We start from the raw sequence: 19,214 nt of genomic DNA, 5'->3' as shown, positions 1-19,214 counted from the left end.
TATGCAACATAATAGTAATAACTATATGAACTCATATAGTTGTTCATATAGTATGGCCAAAAAGAAATCTTGCAAATTCTTTCAACATAAACATCGCTAATATGAGTATCTTGTATTTCTTAAAATATATAATTGTGATGTAGCAAGGTAAATCCTCACAATCCAAATATCTCATGGGGGGAGGGGCAAGGAGAGGCATACAAAGTATTCAGATGACAGTTTCAGATAAACAAATTTATAATGTAGATAGATTTATAAACTCTATGGGCCTCGTACATGAAATTTAAAAGTTTGTTTAGTGGGGGAAATAACGTTTCCCAGCCAGTTCTGATCTGCTGATGCCAATCCACTGGAATGTTTCACTCCCTCCTACTTTGTGTGAACTTCTTATGGTCTACAGAAGAGCTCCCACTTCCCACTCTTTCTACAGGGTGTGGGAGAGTCCCATTACCCCAAGTCTTAAAAGGGGCAAGGTGGCTACACCAAGGTGATCCTGAGGATCCCTGTTAGAGCAGAGATTTGAGATCAGTTGACCAGACACCTCATTCTCTTTCCAGAAGGTGATCATGGTTAAATGTTGAGATTCAAATTTGTTTTTATATGTCAAGCTCCGTAACATAGAAATAAATATATAAAAATGTTGTGGCTGATTATGTCCTCCTGATATATGAAATATCCCAGATTTTGTTTCCATTTTGTTTGCTTCAGTGTCAAAGTTCAGACTTGCGGCAATTCTGTGTTAAATCAAGTAAAATAAATTAGTTTAAAGTTTTGAACAGAATTGGAGCTCGTGTTCGAAAAGATATGAGAGACTGTTGTCTTTTTGGAAACAAATACAATTTCTGGTGGCCTATAAGCCAAACATATACACAAGTTATGGCTATAATTCAAGGGTTGAGCTGACTTGGTATTTTGGCTACCTATTGCAGCAACAATTCCCATTACGCTTGTGTTCACTTCAGTGCTGTGCTAGTATGTTAGCTAACAGTTATCAAGAACTACACTAGCATACCTTGGTGGCATGGATTTCATGTTACTCTCTGGTTCCTCAAAGACATTAGGACATGCATCAGGAGTGACTGATATGTATGGTGCAGGTACTGAAGTTGAACGCAGGTATCTCATCTCATCTTGGAAGAGGTTGTCATCCTGATAGCTAACAAAGTTTTCATGATGATGCCTGCATTAAAGCAGATATTTAAACTGATGATGATGATTTGTATTATCATAGTGCTCAAGAATCCTACTGGACCAGAACCCCATTGTGCTGGGCATTGTACAAACCCAGAACCAAAAGACAGTTTTCAAAACCAACCAACCAACCTTTTCCAGTCCAATTAGCTAGCAATTACTGTCACTTACCATGTCTGTATAACTACTGCATTTGAGCCTAACCTGGTTGTGGCCTTTAGGAACTGAAGCAACGTAAATGTTAATATGATGCTGAAGTAGTGAGCTAAAAAATGGCCTATCTGGATGTGTTTATCATTTGCTAATGTTTCGCAAACAGCAGGGCTTCTCAAGATGATGTTACTTATTGTAGAACCAAATTTCCTCCTGAACCATTTTAGAACTCATGAACATTATATACTAAATTGAAATATACTGGGAAATACAAAGGGGCACATGCTTAAATGCTTTGAATTGAGAGGAGAAGGAAGGAGGGAGACTATGTATACTAGGCTCAAGTCATAACGTGAGTCTTATTATGGAGTTCTGCTACCAAGTTCTTAAATCACTGAAATTTAAGTTTTAAGATGTATTCATCAAGCATCCAAAAACGTGTTAGGGCACTTCCCAAATTCAGTAGCTCTGATCCCTGGAACAACTGCAATCTAAACAGACACAAAACCATAGAAGATGGAGAGAAAGTCAGGGGACAAGATAATAAAGAAGCATGAGAATGCTTCCCGAGAGCAGCACACTTTTACATATACATTTTAGTTTAGTACATCAAATACACATTTTATTTTTATTCAAACATTATGAATAAATGTATTTATGAACTCATGAGTAGCTTTCATTACCTTGCTAAAGTTTGCAGATAGAGGCACGACATTTTAATGGGAAAGTCCTCAGAAATTCCTTCTTTAACACTGGGAAGCTGAGACTGGAATGGTTTTGCAGGATGATAGCACAAAATACTGGGCTCAGCAGCACTGCTCAGGGACAGCAAGAACAGAGCATTGGCTTTAATCACTTGATGAGCTTCCATAGTTGGCAAGGCACGAGGAGTCTTAACTTGCATTGGCTTTCTCCTGTATTGTTTAACCTAGAATACAAAAATGTTACATGTTTACATATTATTTTATTATAAGTAAGGTTAATGTCGCAATCCGTTGCACAGTTATGGCTATGTATGGCCACTTGTCGGTCCACGGCCATCTTGAACCTGTTAAAAGGACAAGGCAGCCTCCATCTTGGACCAAGTTCTTGTTGTATAGGAGAGGGCAGAGACTCAATCCTGCCCAGCAACACTAGCTGTGTATGCTCTCCTGTGTTTTTGTTTTTTCTCTCTCTCCTCCTGGGCCATCTAAAGGTCAGGCTAGTTCTGTGTGTGGAGGCCTGATTCTGCCCAGCAACCTGGTTTTTTTGGGTCGGTCGTCTGGAGGTCAGTTTAATTCTGCCCAGAGACTCACTTTCCTGCTCTTTTTGGACCCAGTCATCTAAGGGTCAAGTTTGTTTACTTGTCAACTCCAGTGTGCCGTGTGGAAATCCTTCCGACGTGGGGTGGCAACAGCTCGAAGCCTGAAGGGAGGAGGAACCAGGGAGCCAATCAGATGCTGACATGAGGGAGTGAGACCCTTCTATAAAACTAGGTTTCCCCCCAAAATTTGTGTGGAGCATCCGCGTGTTAGCTGAAGGACCTGATCACTCTTTCGGCCAGGGTCTCCTCCCGGTAAAGCGCGCTCGTGTCGTATCGTTTGGATTCGTTGTCGTTTGGACCCGATCCCTGTCAGCTCATCATGCTTCTGGTGTCTGTTCTGCTGGTCAGCTGCGCCTGGAGTGTGGTATTTGCTTTTTGATATCTGACAGTTAGCTTATCTAGCCTCTTAATTTTTCCCCTCCCTAACTTGGTACCAAATATCTACTCAGGATATCAGGATTGTATTAGTGAGCTCAGAATTGCACAATTGCTTAGCTAGCTTGTATAATTGTTCTATTTGTTATTGAATTGTTAATTGCAAACTGTTTTGTGTGTTTGAATCACTGCTCTGTCTTTGTCCGGAGTGAATGAATCTGGGAGCTGTCTCCACCTGGAGATTAGCTGACCAAGGGGTTCCCGTCCCCGCGGTCTGAGTGAGTGGAATCTGCCCAGCTGCAGCCGCACCACACTCTGGATTTATCCTCTGTGTGAACGCAAGGGTGGCTGAGGCAGTGGCCCGTGGGTCTCTTTTCTGTGTTGCACTGGGCATCGCCCTGACGAACCCGATTCCTACCTTGAGAGATTGGTGTGCCTGTCTATTTGGTGGTGTGGCAAGCAGTATACAGTACATTGTTATTGGTTTGAATTTGCTTGTATTGTTTATCTGAGTCCCAGTTGGAAATTGCCTCCTCCCCCGGCCCAAGGTGTAAAGAAATCCCTAAATAAACGCAGCCACTTGGCTTTTCAGTGTTACCCTGGTCCTGCCTGTCTTTTCCTCACTCAATACCAAGCTTGAACGAACCCCCAGCTAATTCAGACAGTTAAGACTTAGTCATGGGTATTTTTAGTAAAAGTCATGGACAGGTCACGGGCAATAAAGAAAAATTCACGGCCCATGACCTGTCCGTGAACTTTTACTATAAATACCCATGATGACTAAATCTCTGCTCCTAGGGCCCCAGTGCTCGGGGCGGAGGGGGGAGGGGCTACTCAAGTGGTGGGGGCTGACTGCCCCCAGTAGCATGCTGCTCTAAGGCCCCCAGGGACCTCTCTCCCCAGGGACTGCTGTTAGGTGTTGATTATTCACTAACTGGGGGCTCGCTGTCTTGCTGGATCCTCTGTTCATTTGGGTCAGTTTCAATCAGTTAATTAACGACCCAGTCATTCCACCCAGACTGCTATGTGACACACATGCGCACACTTCCTGTCTCCCGCACTGTTTTGGGAGCAGCGTTAACCATTTTGCACCCACTTAGTAGCAATGCAACACATAGAGGGAAACTGAGACATGCTTAGGATTCATAAACATGTTACAGAAAATTTCCACTTTAACACACATGTTCACATACAATTTTTTCCACAGGGCTCCTGCCTTGTTCAGTGGATAGCATAGACCATGCTTTGGGAATGAATAAGGATTGTGTAGGACACCGTTGTGACTGTAAGACCCCTTGCTCATTCATTCACGAAATTGGAAGGTGTGTAATGAATAAAGCAGGGGATGCAGGAAGAAAAAAGATGGTTCCATGGTTAAGGCAGTTAAATGCCCTGGAGAACTGAATTCTATCCCTGCCTCTGTCACAGAGTTCCTTTATGATGCTAGTCAAGTCACTTAAACCAAACTTTTCACAGGTGCTCCCTTAGCATGCTCATTTTCTGGGTTCCCAATGTGAGGGCCTGTGGTCTGATTTACAGAGTGCACTCTCAGCTGCAAATGAAGTCAATGTAAGCTATACTTTGAAGATATTAAGGCTATATAATTCGAAGTAGTCTGAAAAATTAGACCTTTGCATACCAAACTGGGCATCCCAAATTAGTGATCACTTTTGATTATAAAATCTCTGTGCCTCAATTCCAAACCACTCACACCAGTAAACTTAATTCTAGCATTTCCTAACTTGTGAGTGCTTGACTTTGAAACCTTTACATTCTTTGAATGTAATTTTTTGTTGCAATTTTATTCACATAGCACTTAAATGACAAAACACAGAGGGGGATTACAAAGGAAACAAAAATGATACATCAGACAGGCTAGGGAAAAAGTTTCCTTACCTATTAATATTCTTTCTTCAAGATTTTCTATATCAGGCCATATACTTGGATTATAGTCCCTCCCAACCACCAGATGGAGAACAAGAATGTAGATAATGCCATATCTTCCCTTATAAGGGTTTAGCTATCTCAGCTTTCAGTTGAATATTTCAGAAGCAGTACCAAGTACGAATGTAACCAATTCATTAATAACCATTAAAAAATGTTAAACAATTTCAGTTTGTCAGGAACTCTATCAAAGTTCTTAATGAGTTAGGCACTCAAATCTTACAAGGTGGTGGATGGGACTGGTATAAAAAGGCTTTAATGAAGGAAAATTAACAGATAAAGATAATTCCCCCCTCTCATTTTGATCTTCTATAACAGATGATATGCATGGGATCTTCCAAAGCATCTGATAAGCCAGTCTTCTTTGGTCTTGTACACACAATAGCAAAGTCATGACTACCAACTGTACTGGGTGTCCACATGAATTAAGGACCTTGCATACCCAGGTTCAGACTAAACAGGAGCCTGAATGGGGGTGGACATGGACATGTTCACCAGTTCCAGGGTACCATGGTCTTCTCAGTCAGCCTGGAGTTATAAGAAAAAAAGCTCCTCTTGATTTGGCAAACCTTCTACAAGACTATGTTGATCATGGGCTGGGGTAGGAGGGGAATGTACATTTGGCTGAGGTCTATTGACATTCAAGGTAATTTGTTCTGCTTGCTGCTGCTTTCTTGAATCTGAAGTATTTTTTTCCTGGGTATAATGAGATTTCATTCTCCTGATTCAGTCTCATCCAGTCAAAGTCTGAGGATGAGAACCAGCACAGCCAACTGACTGGTAGGGTTCTTTTTGGCTTAAGCCATCAACAGGTCTGTTTCCCTGAACACATCTTGACTTCTTGTGCCTCTCTGGTGACAGATGTACATTACAGATCATGGCGATGTCCAACTGAATTTTTATGGATGAATATATTAGCTTTCCCTGGAAGTGTAACATAGTGATCCTCACAACCTGGGACTCTAACTTGTTTATGGAAGACTTCCTTTGAATCAGTGATGAACATTGCAATAATGTTCAAAAGTTTTTTTCCACTCCAGTGGATGGTTTATTGAAATTTTCCTCAGTTAGCTATTAACTCCGTGACTCTTGGAAGATATTTGCAGGATCTTTGAGGTTATCTCTTAACTTCACTTCCAACAGGAAGACACACTAAAGACAGTGCAGTGTAGAAGCATATTCAAGGCATACACTGAAGCTCACTGCCATTGACCCTAGCACCTGCTGACAGTTCTATACTGTGCTCTTTGAGTGGTGAATTGAAAGTTTTGACTTGGATCTGCAGCTTATTCACAGAGTCCTACACAATAAATGCCCATTTAGTATCGTGAATTCTTCAGATACATAAGGTTTCATGTGGGCCTGAAGGAGCTCTTCTTGTTTATCACCAACCCCTGCCTTCCCAAATAAGCCCTACTGTCTTCCACTGATGAACTGGCTAAAGCGTCTGAACCAGCTAAGAGCTGCCAGTTGTCCAGATATAGGCTATAGGGTATAACTTGGTCCAGGATAGCAAATCACAGTTATTTCTAGTGAGACTGCAACACTGGCATATGCAGGAACATATCCTAGAGATCCAATTGGCAAAAGAATTTGCCTTAGTCTCCTTCTTGAATAATTGTTTTAAGCGATTCCATCTGCTTAAATTGGCATTGACCAAACTGCGCAATGACAGCATGTTATTTGCCAAATAATGACTTATTCAAAGACATTTACCTACACTGCTTGCAAGATATTAGCTTCTACATTAAAATATGTTAGCATAAAACGAAAAACGAATTTACAAATTTGAATCTGAAAAGAAATAAATACACTGTAAAATAATTTGGATTAACAACAACTAATCAGTTATGACTTCCTTCCCCTTCCCCCACAAGGAATAAATTGGATCTTAAGTACAAAACCAGAAGTGTTCAATTTTTTTTATCACAGTATATTAAAACTACTTTTAATATAAATAAACATTTAATGACATTGAAATATCTTGAAATTCTAAAATTACCAAGATAACCTGAACTAATAATACTAACACTGGAGAAACAAATAAATATACCTTCTCTCTTGCTGCTGCTTGCTTTTCACGGAGGTATTTTTCTCTGCATCGATCACAAACCAGATACCAAGTGCTTCCTCCTATACCACCATCACCACAATTACCAGCCCATCCTCCGCAGAAGTGTCCAATGCTATTATAACCTTGACCACCTGCATACCGGCCACAACCTTGAAATAATGAAGACAAGATCCATAAACAGTAACTTTACTTTTAGGAATAACAATTAATGCTTCTTTTCCTATCTGTAAAATAGGAAGGAGGAGACTCATTTTCTTTCCCTTAGCCTGGTTTTATTCTCTCTAAATTCCTTGAAAGCTATATTCTGAAAGCAAATGGGGGTGTCCAATACTTGGAAAGTTTTTGCTTTTTAAAATCTGTTGATCAGAACAGCTTTTTAAAAGCTTGAGATGTACATTCATTACTTATTAATATCACAATAGTGCCCAAAAGTCAAGAGACTGTGCAGACACACTGGAAGACAGTCCCTGATCCAAAAGGCTCATAAATCTGAAAATGGGAAATGTCGTACAACCTTCATGATAAGTGGTGTTACCACCCTGCCGACAATTTTATCCCTCTTCATTTGCCAAATACATTTTTAAGCTTATTTTTGATGAAAGTGAAAACTAAGTAGCTTTGTTTCTTTTTGTGTATAAGGGTATCAGTCAAATGCCTGCAATATGCTAACTGCTCCACAGCTAAAAGAGGGAGCATAAATTTCAACTGGATTCTATATTTTTGCTTCCCGCAGCTCCCATTGGCCAGGAACGGCAAACCATGGCCACTGGGAGCTGCGGGTGGCCATGCCTGCGGACGATCAACATAAACAAAATGTCTCAGGGCCCGCTAGCGGATTACGCTGATGGGCCATGTGCCAAAGGTTGCCGACCCCTGCTTTAAAATAAAATTTTAAGGAATTCTAAAAAATAAAAATCCAACCCTAGATGTAATAAAACTTTAAGGTTGAAAAATTAAGCTCTTAAAAGTTAAGAAATTTCAGAAAATAAAGGGACATTTTCAACTTTAAAAAAATTACTTTTCTGTGTGAAAATTATGTACATACTATAGCTACTAGAGAATCTAAGATTACTGTAACTGAAGTAAGTTAGCAAAAAAACCCAGTATTTTCAGTTTGACGACTTTGTGTAGTTGATGTTTCTTTGTGTATGGCCAGTTTCTCCCTTGGTGAGAAGGCCCGTATAAAAACATCAACAATGAAGCAAAATATTTATTTTCAAGAAGAGGATTTCTTTTAAAGTTCAGAATGTATTACTTAAAGGGTGTTCTATCAGAAACTAATTTTTTTTTAAATGCCCATGCTGCTTTTTGTAGAGTCCTAGTCTGAAATAGCATGCACATGTAAAGATGTGTAGGTGATAACATGCACTGAATGCTTCAGGATTCCCTTGGTGATCACAGTGAATGAAACAGGACTTCTATGGAGCCCTGCCTCCTTCACACACATCTTAGCATAGAAGCATATTTACTATGAAGTAAAGTAAGCTAGGCATGCATATATGACACACTTTTCTAAGTGAAGGAAGGCTATTTAAAAAGTGCTAAAAATTAGACAAGTAGTATTATGAATGCATAATGTGCAGTTTTCAAACCCCTGTAACCTGTTCCAATGAAAAGTTTCATCGGAGCACTCCAGGATACTTCACATAGAGGACTATTTCTCTGTCAAATTTCAACTTTCTACCCCTCCTCCCAACCCCATTTTAGAACAAGTGCTGCTTGACAAGCAACAACAAAAACAGTGGCAAAAGTAAACATTCCGCCCCAACCCCCTTCTCCCATTTGCAAGAGGCTGAACAGTTTTTACTCAAAGTTGTCAAAAATCTTCACTCTTGTCCAGAGAACAGGTCTGGAAAATTTTAGTCTAAAGTTTCAGAAAGTTATCGATGACTGAAAACATGGGGTTATAATGGAAATGTTTGGCAACCTAGAGCTCCTTCTAAAGTTAAGCTTTTATTTTTTAATTTTGATCTCCTCTTATTTTCCCCACACAGTCACAAACTAAGATTTTAGATTAAAATTGTGTTGCCAAATAGGTACTGTAAATTCAGCTTAACAACTGCTTTTAGGTTCTGATTCAGCAAGGCACTTAAATACGCCTGTAACTTTAAACGTGAGTGCTTAAAACTACTCACATGCTTAATCCCTTGCTGAATCAAGGTCTTCAATTTCTTTATTGTTTTAATTAACACAATTCCCAATATGGGTAAGGAGGCCTGATTTATTTTCATAACAATAATGACTGTCAAAATACAAACTATGTAAAAATAAACTTTGAGTGAGGACTGTGTTATGGGAAAAAAAATAGTCTTACCCGGATGAGCTTGTCTCATGTGGTAAGTCACTGGATATGGATGGGATTCTCCACATAGCTCACAGATGGTATCTTTCTCAGGTCCTCCCACTGCAAGTTGGGCCATCTCACCAAAAAGATTTCCCCTTGGCCTAGCCTCAGCCTTTTCTTTTTTCTTTTTCTCCTTTTTGGTTTTCTTGTTATCTTTGTCACTTTCTTTCTTCTTTAATACTGCACAGGAACCAGGGCTTGGGAAAATCATATTCTGGGATGCTGCTTTGATAGTTGCTAAAGAAATATCTTCCCAGAAAGCTACCAAATGCTGCAGTGTTAAGGGAAGAGGAGATTTAGATTTCATAGTATAATGACTGGTTGTTTCAAAAGAGGTAATTTCAGTTTTTCCATCCTCGCATTTCTCATGCAGAGGTGGTTCTTTAAGCATAGACAGGACCTTGTTTTTGTTGATGCTGCCCATTTTAGATATGTCTGGACCATGAGGTGCAATGTTAAACATATTAAGAGCAGATGATATTTCCAATGAGTGTCTATTTTTCAACTTGATTTCTTTTTCCTCTATAGGTTGATGATTAAGACTGTTTCTTATTGGTGCATGCTCTTTGGTAAGCTCCGGATTAAACTTCAAAAAAGATGAACAAGCCATAGCATCATGGACTATTCCTTCATGCCACAGGAAAGAAGCAAAGACAGCTCTGGCACATTCTGCAACAGATGGTGACATTGCTTGCTTGGCTGGCTCTACAGATTTGGATCCATCTCCTTTGAAAAGTAAGCCAGATTTTTCCTTTTTGGGTCTTGTGTGCCTACTGGCACACTTACGGCTCACTTTTGGAGAAGCTCTCATATCTTGCTCATCTTTCAGTGGTGCTTTTCCTATGCTAAAATGAATTTTATTAGAACTATCATCCACAACTTTGAATTCTGTGTTATCATCACATGTGCTATCTGTAATGCTATTAGTCTTTAAAGTACTTGAAGTGCAAACTTCAACAACTTCACTGTGAAGGTTTTCTTGTACAACGTGAGGGGAAGGAGCTCTATTTTCAGTTTCAGTCACAGGTTTTGCATCTTTTGATAGAATTTTTGGTTTGGGTGAAGTGGACCGTCCCCTTAATGGCTCTGTTAGCGGTACTTTCTTTTTGCGAAGTGTGTCTGGATCTAATGTGTAAGAATCTGATTTGGATCGTTCCCGAGGAGGATCAAGCTTTGTTTTTACAGGAACTGAGGCTTTTTGAGGTAGAGTCTTATCATGCGGAGATGATGATCGCGGTGAACTAGCAACAGAAGTGCTGGATCTTCCTGCTGTGAGTGGCTTTGGCTTTGGTGAGGAAGACCGTGTTCCGGGGCCTGGAGATTCAGGTCTTAGACCAGAAGTTGTCCTCCCATCAGATTTGAGTGTCTGCAAAGTGTTATGGTTTGGAGATAATGATCTGCTATGAGAATCTGACCTCAACTTTGCAGCATCTGATTTCAACATAAGAGACTCACTGGCAGATAAGCCTTCTGTGTTCCTTGGTTTTTTCTGGTCAGCAACAGTTCTGATCACACGTCCATCAGGTTTGGGTGACTTGCTCTCAGCCCTGTGTTTTGATAGGTCTGATTTTCCTGCTGGAGAAACTGGTCTAGCAGCTGCTGTGAAATTCACTCTGTCACCTGTATGGTACATTTTATAGTGAAATTATTAGTACATTTTGTAACTGATACCCATTACAATACAAATTAAAAGACACAGAATTGAACACAAAGATAGAATTCAACCAGGTGCTTCTGTTAACATCTCAAAGTGCCAACAGAGCTGGAAAAAAGGATTTTTTTGAAATAATTATAATGCAACCACCAATTACTTATAACTACTTTGCAAAGGATGCACAAATATATACATGAGTATGCATTTAAAACATGTACAAGAAAATATTTAATAGAAAATGCACTACTTGTGAAATTACCTAGAGATCAAAAGCACTACTATACCATATGGAGAATTTGAGTTCACACCCTCCACTGACCACCGATAAGAGAAAGTAATTTGTTTACTTGGAAGCTAGAATATAAAGCATTATTAGCTAAGTTTACCATAGCTAAGATTACCAAAGTCACAACAAAATTATTATTTATTAGCTTTACATATGTTAGACTGACAACAACTATGGAACTTGCTGGATGGTCTCTTGGCTACTTGTTTACTTTTCTTTCATGCTTAAAAGACAAAGTACATATAGAAAGTAATTGAAACTACACAAATAAATTAGGATAAGAGGCATATTCCTGACATGCTGCAAAAAAGTCAGGCTCAAATTAGAGGTTGCCATATTATTAAGGTCAGTTGAGAATAAATATATGCAACAACTCTTGTCTACTAATTCATCTTTTTTGTTTTGGTGCAGATTCAGTAATTGGTTGTATTTACACCAATTCATTGCCAATCCGTTATCTGATAGAACTATGTAATTGCTTTTTATAAATGAATGTAAAATACACGTGTACAAGGCTGAATAGTGTAGCTCACAAGAAGAAAGTAATTTGTGTCCATATTGTTTTCTATGAATGGATGCAGTTAGTCCATTCTGCAGGATGGCATTTATAAACAGGGCTGGCAAGCTACCGAGTAATCATGAATAAATAAATCTAGAATACCGCCTCTTTCCTTGGCCTTATACAGCAATTTCCTTGCTCATGTGATTAATTCCACTGATTTCAATGATTGTAATACTTGTGATACACAGCATAATACAATCAGTCCCATAAATAATGTCTCAGCATTTTGAACTCAACCAGCACAAAAATTGACTATTTAATTAATACTGTATTAAATGTTAATTTTTCATTAGTTTATTTATAGACTAAGTAACATGAAAATGAATCTCTACCTGTCTCCCAAATTTCACTAGTTTGTTGTCTAAATATTCATACATGTATGACAGTACTCTGGTTTATAGTATCTTAACTGGTTGTAAACCAACACTCCATCTTCAACACACAAGCCATGAAACCATTACAGTTAAATAAGCAACACTGAGTTGTTATATTATATGAACACTCACACATATCAAACTTTAACATTAATTTTGAAAAAGTGTTTTATCAAGTGAATGGAATGAAAATGAAAGGAAGAAAAACCATTTTTCCAATGTAAAATTTGAATAACCTGTCTGTGTTTGCATGCATACCCACCCTTTAGTTTGTGAGAGAGAGATGAAATAGCAGAGGCAGGCCCAGCTACATCACTACTTTTGTAAATGCGCTCACGAGAAGCAAGGCAGCGGGATGGAGTTTCTATAGTGGAAAACAGTGGCACAGAGAAGCAGCATAGATTCAATGGAAAAGATTAGCAAAGATAAAAACAAGCAAAACAAGCATTTCAAATGATGTGTATCTACTCTGCTAAATATATTGTATTTCACTGCTAAAATACATTCTCCTAAACATGTTTTATATGAGAATGTTATTTAATTTTGGAACATAGTTTTTAAAAGGTTTACATAAATTTTTTAAAGAGGAAAAATGAAGTGTTTCATGATTTAAATACGTAGTATGAAAAACTGATAACCAAGTATTTGTGGGACAGACAGCAGGGTTTGTAGTTTATTATAATAACGAAGATTAATATAATAATGACTATCTTAATTGTGTTGCAATTTGAGATCTTTTTATAATCTATAAATTTACATGCATGCATGATTTAGAATTGTAATATGGCATTTCTGTGTAGCAATAATCAAACGGTTCTTAAATGAAACTAAAAAGAATATGTGGGAAATTCACCTTTGAAAATCCCAATTACAAAAATAAAATAAAGTTACATCTTTAAAGGCAGTTTTAGTGCTTTTATTGGAATTATTTTTCCTTTTATCTATGCAAAAAATATTATAACTCAATCTGATCAGTATTACAGAATGACATGGCGAGGATTATAGAAGATTCTAATAAACAATAAATTATGGATTTAAAATTGTATCCATATATAGTCTTTATTTATAAAAACAGAAGAGGAGTTTGGCATGTCAATTCTCACAATTCTAGAAGAAAAGTCCTTTATTAATACTGCCATCAAAATTGTGAAGGGCAAGAATTATGCCTTTAAAAACATTGGGCGAGATGCATTCATGGTATAACTCCATGCTTAACTTCACTGAAGTTACATCAAGGATGAATTTGCTCCACTGAATCAAAGTTGCCTGAACTATCTAAAATAAATCCACAAAACCAAGGAAATATTTCCATACATACTAAGTGTGCCATAATTTAAAAAAAGTATCATAACAAAGCTCTAGACTTGTGAAATGTAAGTGACATGGAAACGTTAGCATGGAATTTTAGCCTTAACTCTACTACTGACTTGCAGTAAAATTCAATTTTTAACCTTAACTCTTAGCTTGTTCCTTCAGTAAAATTAAACCAAAGTTATTGTAATAATAGTCTTTAGAGATTTAATTTGCATATGCAGCAGAAAATAGCATGTTTTAGAAAAGCTTTTTTGCAGAAGCTCAAGAGGCAAGTGTATTTGAGGAACTGTGGTTCCAACCCATGTATTTCATAAAAGATTTGTTACCTGTGTCTCTGGTGTTCTAGTTACTAAAGCATACAAAAAGGTTAAGTATAAGTATCTCCCAATCTAAGTTTTAAGGGTAGTTGTTGTAGGGGGTAAGAATGATTGAGTTCACATATACTTTGAACACTTGAAATAACAATTCCCTTCTTCAAGACAGAATAATAAAACAGAAATGATTACATTCACCTTCCCAATCAAACATTAGCATAAACTTGAGATCAGTGAATGGAAGCCCCCATCATAAAGCTTATTATTTCTTATTTGAAAACTATTTTTCCAGGATATAACAGAGATGCCAGATCTTGGGTACACTGACAGTTTATTTTACAAAGATAAAATAAACACTAATTAAAAAAAAACAAACTAGGAAAAAAGTATACGTGTATGCTTAGAAACAAACTTTTTACAGTAACGGATATCAAAATAAAGAAGAATTAACAAAGATTAGAGTCAATAAAAATTAAAACATTTTAATTTGATATGTAAGCATTATGCTTTTCTTACTATAACATGATTTTCTGTTCCTAATATTTGTGTCTGTACTGGTAACTTTTCATTCTATATATTTACAAGTACAGTATTTACTTTTCATTAAGATTTAGATCGTCAGTTTTTGATTATGCTGTGCTGCCCCTGGATCAGTGCAGGAAGGAAATTATAGCTCAAAGAGTCAATCTCCATCCCAGTCTCCCTGTTGCCTTTGGGAAGGGAATAAAGTGCAACTGATCTATACCTGTCATAGCATATGCTCCAAGACACACTGGCATAACTACACATCCAGGTACACCTCTACCTCGATATAACGCGACCTGATATAACACAAATTTGGATGTAATGCAGTAAAGCAGTGCTCCGGGGGGGGAGGGGGGAGGGGGCTGCACACTCTGGTGTATCAAAGCAAGTTCAATATAACGTGGTTTCACCTTGTCATAGGTTTATTCCCCACTTTGAACTTTAGCGTTCACAAGATGGGGACCTGCATGGACTCCTCTAAACTTAAATCCTAGTTTAGATCTGGTTCTCGCTGCCACCAGTCAAGTTTTAAGTGTCTGACACACTCCTTGTTCCCCCAAAAACTTTTCCTGGGGAACACAGATCCAAACACCTTGAATCTCAGCACAAAGGGAAATAATCCATTTCCCCCACCTTCTTCCCCCTCCCCTTGTCCTTGGGAGAGATACCTTGATTCAAACTCCTTGAATCAAACAAAGAGGGATTCACTTTTCCCCCTCCCCTTCCCTTAGTCCTTGGGAAAAATACCTTGATTCAAACTCCTTGAATCAAACAAAGAGGGATTCACTTTTCCCCCTTCCCTTTCCCTGAAAATCCAAACAAGGGAAGAAATCAATCAAGTTCTAAAAAAGAAAAGATTTTATTAAAGAAAGAAAGAAAGTACACTATCTCTGTAATACCAGGATGGAAAATATCACAGGGTCTGACTTATAAACCTGGAGAGACTTCCCCCCTCCCTCCTCCTCAGAATAATCAAAGTAACAGCAAACAGGAATAAAGAATTTATCCAGCAAACACACAATTGCAAATACAGAAAGTAACTCAAAAGACTAATCCGCCTTTTTAACTAATACTCACTATATTGAATAGAAGAGGCTATTTCAGGAAACTTGGAGAACTTGAAGGATATGACTGGCCTCTCTTAAATCCAAAAAGAGACTAACTCCAAACAAAGAAACACAGACAAAGTCTTCCCTCCACAGAGATTTGAAATTATCCTGTCCCTTGATTGGTCCTCTGGTCAGGTGTTCATCAGGTTACTGAACTTGTTAACCCTTTACAGGTAAAAGAGACCTTAACCCGGATCTGTTTATGACACACCTATAATACAGTAAGATTTTTTTGGCTCCTGAGGACAGTGTTATATTGAGGTAGAGGTGTATATTGGGGGGCAAAGTCAAGCGTGATGGTGGGATGTAGTGGCTCTGAACAAGCAGCCTATGTATGGTTCTCCTGCACATGGGGAGTCTTATGCCCCTTTTACTCCCTTACACTAGCATGGAAAACTGGCCACAATATGACTGCACATTCTGAAATATTATAATATATTTATATTTCTATAGATCCCAAAAAGAACAGAATGCAGTGGTAGAAGAACACGGAGCCTCTTTCTTCACTAATTTATGATTAAGAAGAATATACTGAATTTTACAAATACCTGAATATTAAAATATTTAAAAGAGAATTAGTCTCCGACAGTCGTCGCAACGGGATTAATCTCAACACAGCAAAGTTGAGGCGTAGTACCAGTGGGAAATATATCTTATTACCTGGGGGTAATAGTGGGAGCTATATCACTCAAGCTATTTAAATCTGGACAAAGAACTTGAATATATTCAAGAAGGCTGCACAAAATGACCTAACAGTTCTTAGCCAACTGTAACATTAGAGTAAATTATTGTTCAAACTGTTAAGATATATCCAAAATCAAGCTTAATGCAATTTATGCGCTTCTTCCAAACTTTATACCACGGTTCATGTTGGAATTTACAAAATTTGCCACAGAGAAAATAAGCTTCACATCCAGATATTCTAGAATAATAAAGCTGAAAAAGCCCAATGCCACATTTACTGTTCCCCACAAAAATATTTGATGTGTCAAAAATATTTGATGGCTAATACATGTCACAGTTCCAGATCTTGGAAAACAGTTTGTGAATTTCCCTCACTGGGGCATACTCAACCCTCTTAAAATATTTTAAGTTCTCTAGGAAAGGGACCATTTCTTATTTGTACTGTGAGCTACCTAGCACTAAGGGTGTATGTGAAAAATATTAATAATGCAGCTGCCTCTGATGCAGAAAAGAGTCAAAGTTCCAGAGTTGTAATCACCTCATATCTATTTCCAGTATACCCACTTCTAAGTCCTCTTGAAATTTCCTTTATGAAGCAGTATTTTTTATTTAAAAAAATACTCCAGCATAGATGTTAATTGTTTTCTGTGATAAGAGAACATGCTTGGATATTCCAGTTTACAAATATCCTTTTTTAAAAAAATATCTAAATCTAGCTGGGTCCATTACATTAGTGAGCTCATTTCTTCCAACCAAAGACTCTATGGTATCGTCTGACTGGCTGCTTCCTCCAACCCCCCCATCACCCATCTCTTCATTTCGGTGTCATTCTGCCTGTCCTCTCCATATGTCACATTCTCTTAATATCTTCTCTGCACTCTTCCTTCCATATCCCATCTCCATTCATTAATCCCCTTATGCCTTCCTTCTTTCACCACCTATTTAGTTTGGGATTTTCAAAGGAGCCTAAGTGTTATTATTAAATACTTATTATGATGCTAGCACACAAAGGTCCCAATTGGGATTAGGACTGGGATTACAGTGTGCTGTACAGTCAAAGAAGAGATGATCCCTGTGCTGAAAGGCTTACAGTCTATAGATATAAACAGGCAAAAGATGAGGATACAATATACAAGCAAATAAAACTGGTGAAGAATTAACACAGCTTTCTTAGTTACATGTACTGTATTTTTTTAAACAGGGTGTACAGGTAAAACGGAATGGAGAAGAAAAGGAAAAGAAGAGTAGTCACAGTTTGTCATCATCACCAGGCTGGGTTTTGCAGGCATTATGACAGAGGTGAGTCTTAAGGAGGGATTTGAAGGAGGATAGGGTAGTGTTTGTTTGGATTTTATTAGGGAGTTTTCCCTATGCTTAGGGGCAGCATGGGGGGAAAGCATGGAGTGTTTATGGGAGAAGTTGACTGATGGGCAGTAAAGGTTGGAAATACTGGTGAAGCAAAGGTGGGGATCAATGTTATGATACATTACTAGATCAGGTAGGAAAGGCTTTGACTAAGTAATGAAAAGATAAAGACAAGAAGTTTGCCTTTGATGTAGAGCTGAAGAGGAAGCCAGTGGAGGCACTCAAAAAGAGCATCCACATAATCAGAACATTAGCCAAGATGATTTTAGCAGTAACAATCTGAAAAGTCTAGAAGGGACTAAGGCTGCAGTAATAAAGGCCAAAAATGAAGAGGCTGTTGTAGTAAAAATGTGAATGATGAATACTTGGATAAGAATTTTGGCTATGTAACCAAAGAGGAATGGCTGGATTGTAGCAACTCCAGCTGGTAGGTGCAGAAGCATCCAAAGCAGGGACTGCTGCACTGGGAGGGGAGAAGGTAAAAGAGGGCACAGCCATGGCTACCCCTTCCCCTCCAGCAACTCTTTGGACCCAAAACCATGCAGGGGAGATCACTCCCCACTCTGGGGACACTAGGACTTGGGTTGTGCCTCCCTCCTCCTTTGTGGGCTTGGGAGATAACTGTAAGGAGGAGCCATCCAGTAGCAACAGGAGCAGCCAAACCAGGAACCTTTGGTTCTTTAAACATTCAGACAACTGTCCACAGTTTTGACTGGACTTTCTCTGCCCTGTGCTGATTGGCTGTTTGCTCCAACCCACGCAGCTTCCATTCCCCCTAACAGTCTCATCACCTCAGCTGCACCCCACACCTGCCCCTCTTCTTCATCAGGGCTGAAAAATGTTCTGCTACAAAAAAGTCCACTGAGAACTGCACTCTTTCAAATTGGCTATCGTCTCCCATGTTCTTAGGCCACAGGCAGCTGTTATAAATGGCTGCTGACTTCACTCACAATGGAAACAATGGGAGGTAGTGGCCATTTTGGGGAAAAAAGGCACATTAACTGAAAGCTGCTATGGTCTCAGTTCCCTTGGGAACAACAGAAGATGGTGCCCATTTGGAAAAAGAGCAATTCTCCATGAATTTCTCTGAAGGAGGCCATTTTAATGTACCAGGCTCTATTGAGAGGAACTTTTGGCTATGAAAATTAATAGCAAAAATGGCCATTAATCCTAAATGATTATTTTCAAAAGCTAGCCATCTGACCCTACCGAAAGGTGTGTATGTGAGGGAGGTGGAGTGCAAAAGGGAGGAAAAAATTTGAGGACTGATAGGAAATTCAAATATACACTCCAACTTCTTCATGCTCCTCTGGCAATGCAAAGCAACTGAAAAAAAAAAAAAGCTTAACTGGACAGTATGCTCTGGTTTCTTTGTGCTACTCCAAAGTAATAGCATGCAATAATCATATGATTAAGGCACTTCATCATTTGTGGTGCCAGATTAGGTTGGAATGATTTCTGAAGGCATTACATTTCCCCATGTTCACTGTGTCCCTATAGGGCAGAGTTATGGTTGTTTGGGTGCCATAACCATGAACTGTCTGCAGCAATTAGTCCTTCATGTCCCTCTCCACAGTTTAAAGAAATGCTGATTAAATCTATGGCGGTAAAGCATGTGGACTCCAACACACTGTAATTCAATA

General features: G+C 38.6%; 1 protein-coding gene across 5 annotated transcripts in view; it reads right to left on the bottom strand.

Moving 5' to 3' along the window:
* Positions 1–19,214, bottom strand: part of MYCBP2 (MYC binding protein 2) — a 415,400-nt gene that overhangs the window by 54,587 nt on the left and 341,599 nt on the right. For all 5 annotated transcript variants that reach the window (XM_045011267.1, XM_045011270.1, XM_045011275.1 and 2 more), the window contains 4 exons: positions 9,355–11,004; positions 7,020–7,189; positions 2,028–2,272; positions 1,013–1,180 (listed from right to left, as the gene is read on the bottom strand). In XM_045011267.1, coding sequence (XP_044867202.1) covers positions 1,013–1,180; positions 2,028–2,272; positions 7,020–7,189; positions 9,355–11,004 — 2,233 coding nt within the window. The remainder of the gene's footprint in view (positions 1–1,012; positions 1,181–2,027; positions 2,273–7,019; positions 7,190–9,354; positions 11,005–19,214) is intronic.

This window comes from Mauremys mutica, chromosome 1 (assembly GCF_020497125.1).
Source record: "Mauremys mutica isolate MM-2020 ecotype Southern chromosome 1, ASM2049712v1, whole genome shotgun sequence".
Classification (NCBI taxonomy): domain Eukaryota; kingdom Metazoa; phylum Chordata; order Testudines; family Geoemydidae; genus Mauremys; species Mauremys mutica.
Note: the sequence above shows the minus strand (reverse complement) of the source record. Positions and strands in the feature narration are given on the sequence as shown.